The sequence below is a fragment of the Drosophila innubila genome, assembly GCF_004354385.1.
Source record: "Drosophila innubila isolate TH190305 chromosome 3L unlocalized genomic scaffold, UK_Dinn_1.0 0_D_3L, whole genome shotgun sequence".
NCBI classification, from domain to species: domain Eukaryota; kingdom Metazoa; phylum Arthropoda; class Insecta; order Diptera; family Drosophilidae; genus Drosophila; species Drosophila innubila.
Window position 1 is genome coordinate 12,721,346 of NW_022995376.1, and position 10,094 is coordinate 12,731,439.

At 37.0% G+C, this 10,094-nt stretch overlaps 3 protein-coding genes and 2 non-coding genes across 9 annotated transcripts; all 5 read right to left on the reverse strand.

The window, feature by feature from the left end:
* Positions 1-3,052: 3,052 nt before the first annotated feature.
* Positions 3,053-3,585, reverse strand: LOC117787319. Its single transcript, XM_034625811.1, has 2 exons — positions 3,401-3,585; positions 3,053-3,332 (listed from the first exon to the last, which is right to left on the reverse strand). Exons 1-2 carry the CDS (start codon positions 3,492-3,494, stop codon positions 3,115-3,117), a joined length of 312 nt encoding a protein of 103 aa, XP_034481702.1. The 5' UTR covers positions 3,495-3,585; the 3' UTR covers positions 3,053-3,114.
* A 630-nt stretch (positions 3,586-4,215) lies between these two features.
* LOC117788315 (syntaxin-12) lies at positions 4,216-7,565 on the reverse strand. 5 transcript variants are annotated; one of them, XM_034627047.1, is made up of 3 exons: positions 6,079-6,219; positions 4,987-5,753; positions 4,293-4,912 (listed from the first exon to the last, which is right to left on the reverse strand). In XM_034627047.1, the coding sequence occupies exons 2-3, from the start codon at positions 5,645-5,647 to the stop codon at positions 4,737-4,739; spliced, it is 837 nt and encodes a 278-aa protein (XP_034482938.1). In that variant the 5' UTR covers positions 5,648-5,753; positions 6,079-6,219; the 3' UTR covers positions 4,293-4,736. The 5 variants fall into 5 exon arrangements, 4 of the variants coding, with proteins under 4 accessions (XP_034482941.1, XP_034482938.1, XP_034482940.1 ...); XM_034627049.1 differs by having other exon boundaries at positions 4,987-5,756; positions 6,079-6,186; XR_004617757.1 differs by lacking the exon at positions 4,293-4,912 and adding an exon at positions 6,914-7,565 and having other exon boundaries at positions 5,741-5,753; positions 6,079-6,552.
* Positions 7,566-8,064: 499 nt separating this feature from the next.
* LOC117786736 (40S ribosomal protein S4) lies at positions 8,065-9,963 on the reverse strand. The gene is made up of 5 exons (XM_034625095.1): positions 9,946-9,963; positions 9,441-9,699; positions 9,274-9,371; positions 8,648-8,819; positions 8,065-8,418 (listed from the first exon to the last, which is right to left on the reverse strand). The coding sequence occupies exons 1-5, from the start codon at positions 9,946-9,948 to the stop codon at positions 8,165-8,167; spliced, it is 786 nt and encodes a 261-aa protein (XP_034480986.1). The 5' UTR covers positions 9,949-9,963; the 3' UTR covers positions 8,065-8,164.
* On the reverse strand, positions 8,478-8,620 carry LOC117789302. Its single transcript, XR_004617865.1, has one exon. It is a non-coding gene; the product is annotated as a small nucleolar RNA psi28S-3327 (small nucleolar RNA).
* On the reverse strand, positions 9,098-9,239 carry LOC117789301. Its single transcript, XR_004617864.1, has one exon. It is a non-coding gene; the product is annotated as a small nucleolar RNA psi28S-3327 (small nucleolar RNA).
* Positions 9,964-10,094: the final 131 nt, after the last annotated feature.

Genomic DNA, 10,094 nt, shown 5'->3' on the forward strand with positions numbered 1-10,094 from the left:
CAACAGTCGCTGCAGAAATTTTGATGAGCCGTGCGTGGCTTATAATTAAATTGAAGTTGTAGATACAATTTGATATCAGCGCCGTTGCGCTACATAAAACATATGAGTGAGTAAAAATTGTATAATGGTTAATGCGAGTTTTAAATGCCTTGGCATTTACATTTCTCGAAACGGTTCAATGTGAAAGGAAATAAAAAGAAGATGCCGCACTGCCCCATAAAAGTCGTAATACTTAATAAGTGTAACTATGCGTACTAAACTCACATTTTTTTCACACAATATAAATGTGTGAAAGCATAAAATATAATATATGTTATGTATTATAATATTTCATTTGAATTTATAGGTACATATCCTCGCTCATGAATTTTCGAGTTCCTGGTAATGTAATCACAAAAAAAGTCAAATTCAGTTGAACTTTACTCAGAGAAGATACATATTTTAAATATTATATTATGATAGCGTATCACCGGATCAGAAATAACACATTTTTAAATACTCGTACACTATTATATACAGAATATAATGCCGAAACAGGAACCGTTAACCAAAACTAACCTTGCATTTTGCAAAAAAAACCAATATTGAAATATCAATTTTTAACTTTTTATATTGGTATAATACGACACCTCTAATTCGATTCTGAAATGTTGAATTTTTTAGTAAAAATTCATGCCAAATTGAAAATAGCCGAAATGGTTTTTCAGCACTCTCGATCCGCACTAAACAACAATTGAGCCATTTTCATTTCTATTATAAAGTTCGTATGACAGCTTATTTCAATGCCTTACATTTACATTATTATTTACAGTGGACAAAAAAAGAAAACAACAATGAACATTTAATGTGAGCCTTAACCGAAAATATAGCAGAAAAACTGCATATAAATGCCGTTGTCATTGTTGAATAAATCAAAATTCACACACAAGCCTCTTGGACAAGTCGCGATTGTATGCAAAAAAAAAAATGGAAAAATAAATAATAAAAATAAAAAAAAATCCGCAGGTGTCCACAAACCAGCGGACGTTTGTCCGTTCAACGTTTCAAGTGTTTGTCTTTGCATCCAGTTGGACAAATTTACATGCCCGCCTCGCACACAATGAGACAGCAGCAGCAGGTAAACCCGGCTGGACATTCCAGTCTGGACAGAGAGACAATGGTCACACGTCGATATTCAAATAGTTTTTTTTCATTTTCATTTATATGTATTTTTGTTGTTGGACTGCCTGCTCAAGGCACACATTTGGGCATTAAACGAACTGGGCAAATATGTTTTAAATGGAAAGACTTGTAAAGGATGTTTCGTCGTGTGATTTCCGCTTTTGTAATGGTCATTATCCTTTAACCGTATGTGTGACAATCGGCTGTGCACAGCTGTAGGTCAATGTGTCTGCGTATGTGTGTGGGTGTCCTATTGTTGAAAATATTTGTAATTAAAGTACGGCCTCGTAAGCCCTGTGGGATCTGCAAAAATCAATCAAGCACCTACCAAAACCTGTTGCCCATCAAAACGCATGACATTTTTCGCTGAAATCCTTTGACAGCCAATCGAGTGCAACGATAAGCACTTGAGATTAACCTATGATTGACGTAGTAAATTTAATTTTAGATAGAATATTCAGATGCATTACTTAAATTCCAGTAATAGTAGTAGTTATTAGTTTTAAAAATTAAACATGTGAAAATGATCTGAATCATTAGTTTTAATATATATTTAATATTCAAAGAATATTTATAACAATAATTGAAATCCAAAACAAAATCGAGCATAATGATATGTGGATCAATAAGTAGAAGACCCATTTTTCTAGCGTCTGGTAGGGAAAAATGAATGACAGCCATTGCAAAATAAATATCCAAAAAGGAACCTAATGGCCAACCCCATAAAACATCATACTCCAATAGCATGTAGTACAGTCTCTCCCCTGCCGCTGCAGTACCCTTGTAATTGCAGGCTGAGTGCAATGCATTTGCATGCTGCTGAATATGCAAAGGACACTTCAATTTTCGCAGCATAAAACTAAAAACGGAAAACGTTGAAAACCCTCCGCACCCAAACAGCGCACCTGGTCACACCTGGATGCCTGTTGTCGTGTGAGCGAACTAACGCTCATTTGCATGCGATTGACAGGAGTGGAAAAGCGTGAGGAACGGAATCAAAGTGCAATACGAATCAGCATAGAAAAACAAAGACAACAACCAATTGACAGCAGATTTTTGTGTTACTCTACGCTGTGGTGGGGGGAGAGAAGAATGGGCTAATTAAAAGCACATCAAAAGCGGAAAATTTGCATAGCAAACGAAACGAAACGTAGTAAAAAAAATTTAATAAAAATTTGTAGTTTCACATTATTTTCGCTTTTTTCATTCACTTTTCATTCTGCCAATGCCAAAAAGTTTTTTGATGAGCGCTATGGAACAGGAGAAAGGGTCGGGGACTCCCCGACAAGGAGTTTATGGTGGTAACATGCCAAATAAATGTCAGCGGACCAAACTTTGTTGGCAAACTATTTTTATAATTAAACAAATGCAAACTGATTGCGATAAGCAGCAAAATGACTTACCAATTTTAGAATATTCCTTCGACTGCCACCGGCCATAAATTACGCAAATGTCAAATTTGCATATTGTTTGGTTTTGATGGTTTTTGATGTTGTTACATAAGTTAAAGGCTTACATATGTACATGATAATTTAATAATAACTAAATGTAAAAAATAAACTTGAAATGTAACTTTTAATATTAATAAACAAATAAAAATAAAGAAACTTTTTTTTAATTAAGTTATCATACTCATACTCTAATATGCGATTTTTCGACAAAGAAATTCACATATTAATTTTGAAAATCTCAAATTTTACTTTTTGATTTTAGGAATATTCGACATATATGTGTATAAAGTTGTCAATAGAAATGTTCTGCTCCCTGTAATCGCCTTTGTACATTGTAGAAAATTTAAAAGATTCTAATTGACAAATATGTATCTAACTAGATTGCAAATGGACAATTTTGTGTGGCATATACATTTTCATAATAATAACGCAAACAGATGATACAGTGAAAATAAACAGCCTTTAATCAATTCGCTTATAAACTATTAAGAAGTAGTTAAGCCTATTCTATGGTTTTGCTTGTGCTCGCCGCTGCTGCTGCCGCCGCCTTTGTAGCATGGTGTTTGGCCACAGCTTCTTGGGCTTTGCTCAACTGAATGTAGCCTTCATGGGCACGCGAACGGAGCTCGCTTTCGACGCTTTTGTTGACTGATTTGGAAATGACCGCCTTGATTTTTTGTGTTTCATTAAATTTCCCTTTCTTGGCTTGTATTGGCGCATCTGTGAGATAGGAAAATATGTAAACAATTTCAATTGCATGCAACTTGTTGCCCATGTTAGCTACTCACTTGATCTACGCGTAAATGCTGCTTGTTTTTGCTGTTTCTTCTTATTTTGAATAGCAGCAGGCAACTTGGCTTTCTTGAATTTTCCTTGTGGCATTTTTAAGCTGTTAAAATTACTGTATGTAAACCAATTAATTAGAAACACAAAAAAAGTAGCACGTTTTTAGTATTGTTTTGATAAACAGCTGTTGCCCTCGGCCCTATTACAATGTGGAAACACTGTTTTGGCCCATAAAGTTGCCACCCAGCCAAATTGTCCGATCTGGCAGGCCGTGCCATTTAAGATACAATGTCACAAATAGTACAATTTTTTTTTTAATTTGGAAGCTAGGATTTTTTAAATTTGTACCTAGTATTTGTTAGAATATTGTTGTTTTTTAAATATTTGTTTTCAAACTAAATTTGTAACTTCTCTTCGCTTGGGGTGACGAGCTTTAAGTCTTCATTAATATGCTTAACTTTATTTTAGCTAGTTTCGAATAAAACTTTTTTATTAAAATTTTAATTTATTGCAAAGTTATTGCTTTTCTTTATTAGTATTGCCTAAAATATAAATACAGCAACGATAACGATATCGACATCTGTTACGATACATAATTTATCGCAGAGCCACGTTACTCCTCATTAGCAATTTGCTCCTCACTTAACAGTAGCACAGTCTGGAAACGCGCGCAATTAAAATTTTTTAAGTTTTTAGATAATTTAATGAAAAATCAACAATTTAATGAAAATTATTAATATTAATTAAAAATTAAAAAGGACGTCAAAATTGGCATAAACCATGCATTATTTAGTCAGATAAAGGTTCAAAAAGTCGGTTTAGATTATATAAATTTAATTTATTATTTCTTAAGCAAATATACCGATAAGCTATCAACCAAGAACAGGGCGATTATTCGTTTAACGTATATTATTTGCCTGCTTAACTAGAAAAACAAATTGTACATTCAATGCAAAACCGAAATGATTGTTTTTTGATATTTGTTTTAACAGGAAATAATTTAACATTTAAAAGCGATGAATATTTGTAGTTGTTATGTTGTTTTAAATGGTTTTCCTTTCTTGTACATATGTATATTTATAAGTATAATAATCAATTATTTTGTTAATACACATAACTAAAATCTACAACGCGCTTCGGATTTAAACTCGTATTTGTATTTAATTTTGCTTTTTGTCTTTGCTCGCTTGGCGCGCGCTTTAACTCACTTTGTGATTAATGCATTATAATTGTTTATAAAAATAGTTTTACAAAACTTTAATTAATTATTAATTGTGTATGTGTATGTGTATGTTGGTGTGTGTGTGTGTAGTTGTGGTATACATATATTTAAAACAATTAACTCAATTTTCCGACTATGATACCAGTTACAATTAAACCTATTATCACAGCAATCACTAATAGTATCAGTATCTTACGACGATGGCTATTACGACTAGCAGCCGCCTTCTGAAGTTGACTCCGACCCTCCTCCAAGACAACAGCCGTCTGATCGATAGTGTTTTCAATATTATCTGTAAATAGGTCATCGTTATTTTTGAATAAAGTTCTTTATGCTTACATCTTATCTACCGGAAGGAATACTCACCCACCGCAGTTCTCTGCTCAGCCACCATAGTGCTCAGTTTATTCATAATGACATTCACATCGATTATATCCGCCTCAATTTGTTCAACCTGTCGCTGACGTTCCACAAGCATATCATGCTGCCGCTCCAGTCCAGCCTGATCCTGTCGTTGCTGCTGCAGCAACTCCGATCTGGCGGTCATCTCAGCCTCACGTTCCGCATCAGCGGCCACTTGATAGCTTTGTCGTGTCGCCTGCGAAATGCGCTTCTGCTGCGTCGAGTACTTCTCGACCACGTTGTGAAACTCGTGGGTGAGCTTCTCCAGCTGCAGTTTCTGCTGGCGATCGCCATGGCGAACGACAGCTTGGAGACGCTGTAAGTCCTGACTGGTGGTCTGGACACGCGCATTTGTCTTTGTATTGGTGCTGTGTATCTTCTCACGGAACGCAGATAAATCCTTGGAAGTGCCAATCAGCTTCAATTGCTTTTCCAGCTGCTTGGTGCTACTGAGTATGGAAGTGATATTGTGACCAATATCCTCGCTCAGCGACACAAACTCCGTCGGACTGAATCCCGAGTTGCCACTGGAGGTGGCCGCAAAGCTCACATCGGGCGTGGCACTGGACGTTGCTCCATAATCACGATGCGTGCCGCCTGTGGGATTGTTCAGTGACTGCGACATGATGATGACTCTGTCTGGTGTCGCACCGAATTGGAACTGGTCACTCTGGCTGGCACTCTTCTATATGCTGGTTGCCTCAATTATCAATTCTTGTTTTTGTGGGTGTCTGCTAATGCAAAGAGCTTTACTTCAGTTATGTATGTATGTCGGTTTGTGCGGCACAAATACCGCAACTATCTACAAACTAATACGCTTCGTGTTACACAAACAAACAAACTCAAACTGGAGCCAAACAAATGATTCACTTCAACTCGAGTTTATCAGCCGTGCTAACATATGACAAATACACATGCATACATATGTACATGCATATGTATGTACCAAAATGTGGGCACATATGTATGTGTATGGGGGCAATACATGCATACACCGTGTTTCTCTGGTTGTGGATACCAACAGTTGTATGGCTTCCAATTATTAGTATAAGTTACCTAGGATTTACTTCAATGGGCGACTTGATTTCCAGTTTCTTTTTAACTAATTTGCCCTGTGCGCAAGCCTTTCACTGCATTACACACAAAGACAAAAGTAATTATCGATATTCGATATCACTTTACTGTCGCTTATGCAGCCCTGCGCAGACATTAGGCAACACTAAACTCTGATAAGACAACAATATGCGCGCGAAACCTCTACAATAATAATATATAATTAAGGGCATTCCCATATTGTTATTAATCCTTTAACAAAACTTTAATTTATTATAAACAACAAACACATTTATAACATTTAACTCGATTTTCCGACTATAATACCAATTACAATTAAGCATATTATAACAACAATCACTAATAGTATAAGTAACCTACGACGATGTCTATTAGTGGCAGCAGTCGTGTTCTGAAGAGTATTCCGAGCCTCCTCCACGGAAACGGCCGTCTGATCCACAGTGTCTTCAATAATATCTGTAAATGAGTCATCATTATATTTAAATGAAGTTCTATCAAGTTCTATCTATGATTATTTTGGAAAGTTGCAAATATGAAAACAACCTTTGTACTAGAAGATATCATTAACAAATTCTTGAAAAGAAAATCGGATTTGAATAATCTGTACTATATTAATAAATTTTTTTCCACAATAACTTTTTGCATAAAACAGTAAAAAAAAACAGAAAACTGATTTTATTTAAATCTGAAGTGGGTTTGCTCATCCTAGTGAATTGTTTAATGGCTCAATTTTTTAAATCCGTTCCTTTAATATGTTTTTGCATAAAAAACTAATATTTTTTCTCCAAAAAATTGAACTTTTTTTAAATGTGCTTACCCACTGCAGTTCTCTGCTCAACCACCAATGTGTTCAATTTATTCATAATGACATTCACATCGATTATATCCGCCTGAATCATCTCAACCTGTTGTTGACGTTCAACTAGCATGGCATGCTCCCGTTCCAGTGCTTCCTGATCCTTGATTTGTTGCTGAAGTATCTCCGTCTTGGCGGTTCTCCTAGCCTGAAGCTCCGCCTCGGCGGCAAGTTGATAACTCTGTTGTGTTGCCTGTGAAATACGCTTTTGCTGCGCTGAGTATTTCTCGACAATTTTCTGAAATTCTTCGGTAAGCTTCTCCAGCTGCAATTTCTGCACTCGATCGCCATGACAAACGATAGCTTTTAGACGCTGTAATTTTTTAGTAGTGATCTCGACTCGAGCATTTGTATTTGTATTGGTAGTGTGTAACCCTTTACGAAAGGCCGACAAATCCTTGGAAGTGCCAATCAGTTTCAATTGCTTGTCCAGCTGCTTGGTGCTAATGTGTATGAAAAGTATATTGTGGCCAATTTCAGAGTTCAGCAAATCAATCTCTTCAGAACTGAAGCTCCCCGCAGTCGTGGAACTGGAAGTGGCCCCATAATCACGATGTCTGCTGACTGTAGGATTATTTCGTTCCTGCGACATGATGCACGAGCAAACAAACTTAAACTGAAGCCAATAAAATAAATACTTCAACTGCAGTTTATCAGCCGTGCTAAAATACATATGACTAATATGTGGGTAAACATTTATGTATTCGTATATGGGCACTATAATTTTCGCGGAAAACTATCCCCTACATTAATACAGAATATTTGTAATTTCTATTTTTAAAGTGTTTACCAGTTAAAGAAACCAATATCTCATTTTGCTTAACTCTTTTTAGAATGTTTATGTAAACTATAATAAATTTGAATATTTATATAGTGTATATTAAGGTAACCTATTTCTTAATGAAGCTGTCAAATTTATCAGGCAGATAAACATTGAATACTTTTATTTTCGAGAAAAAAAATCAATCTGTTCCTGTTAATTGTTTGCGAATAATTCGAGAATACCCACAATGAATGCTGAAAACGAAAAAGGGCAGCAGTTCGAAAAGTATAATACACTTTATAAACAATACTTGTTCCACTCTACAATGATACAAAAAAACAACAACAAATACTTTTTCTTTACGTTGATTTGTAATTCCGTAGCTTTGACGTACAGTGTTATGCTAAAAAGTAAAAATCCTCATTACTCTTGTCCCCTAGGCTGGCGTATTAATGGGTCTTGGCGGCCAAACGCTTGTCGCGCTCCTCCGAGATGCTCAGCTTGACACCCTTGCCCTTTGGCAGCGAGATGTAGGGCTTGTTGCCCTTGCCAATGATGAACACGTTGGTCAAACGCGTGGCGAATACATGACCCTGTGAATCCTTAATGTGCACAATATCGAAGGAGCCGGGGTGACGCTCACGGTTGACGACGGTGCCGACACGTCCCAAATTTCTACCTCCGGTGATCATGCAGAGATTGCCTGTGGATCAAAATAAGGTAATTAGTATCACAGTGTAAAATTACTTTTCTTGTTGTTGTATATGTAATTGCACGTAAAAGTTACTGAATTTGCTGGATAAATGCATAATCAGAGACCGTCGTATCAAAAATTGCTTTTGGCTTTGTATTTGAACCACTTAACTAAATGGTAATCGTTTTGCGGTCTTCGAACAAGCCAAGTTAATTTCGTGATGAATTAATCAACATACCCGAATCGAACTTGATGTAGTCGGTGATCTTGCCAGTGGCAATGTCCACCTGCACGGTATCGTTGGCGTGCACCAGAGGATCGGGATAACGGATGGTGCGACCATCGTGCGTCACCAGGAAAGGAACGCCCTTGGCACCCAATTGTGTCTTGCGGACCTTGCACAGCTTGTACTGTAAATTAATAGAGGATTATATCATTAAAAGTATACTTTAATTTGGTTTTTTATAAAATATTACAAAATATAGATCACTTAAGCTGTGATTTCACTATTTAAAAGGGGCAATGTCACAGATTGCCACATTAGGTTTAATTAGGTTTTTTTTTTAAAATTAAATTTAAAACTTTCATACCAAATAAAACGTTTCTTTGCTGCTTTTGCAACTTGTCACTGTTATGCTTCGTTTATCAACACTTGTCTTGTGTCACAGTGAGATGACAGCTTATATGGGTTTGTAATTGTACGTAAAGTTACTGAAACGGCTGTTAATGCTCAGATCAGAGACCGTCGTATCAAAAATTGCTTTGGGCTTCATTTTGAACCAGTTAACGCAGTGTGTATAACGCCAAACGGTCTTCGATAAAGCCCGGTGTGAATACTTCCCGCTCTTTTTATCTTAAACTCACCTTGGCCTCCTCAGCGGAAATGCGGTGAATGGTGAAACGTCCCTTGACGTCATAGACCAGACGGAAAAATTCACCGGTCTTCTCAATGGTGATGACATCTGTCATATAAATAATAAACAAAGATTAATACACATATCCATGTGTAAGCCAAGAGGTGGATGACATACCCATGAATCCAGCTGGGAAGGTGGGATCCGTGCGGACCTTGCCGTCGACCTTGATGAGACGCTGCATGACAATCTTGGTCACCTCGGCGCCGTTGAGAGCGTACTTAAGACGATTTCTCAGGAAGATCAACAGAGGCAGCGACTCGCGCAGCTTGTGTGGACCGGTTGAGGGACGGGGGGCGAAAACACCTCCCAATTTGTCCAACATCCATGCCTTGGGTGCGGCTAAACGCTTCAAATGCTTCTTGGGTCCACGAGCCTACAAAACGAAATGCACGACGCCAGTTTTAAATTTAAGTCTTTAACTGAATCGAAGCAATCGATTGCAAACAACAAACAAAAACTCGCAGTATTTCATTTATGCACACGCACTTTCAGTTAAATTCTCACATATTCAACGATAGCACAGTTTGCTGCGTAATTTTTATTACATTTCACTGGGTTTTTGTTTGTATTTCGCGTCGATGGCAGCGTATTTTATTTTCATTTATATTTTCAGCCTTACCATCTCGTACGATACGTGAAAAAGGAAAGGAAGTTGATGCGCTGTCAGAGCATTTGACAGCTGCTCACAGCGTTGCCACTTGCGTCAGTTTGGTGTTACCAGAGTATCGAAGAACAGTGCTGCGAAACGTTGCCATCCTCAGGGTTGTA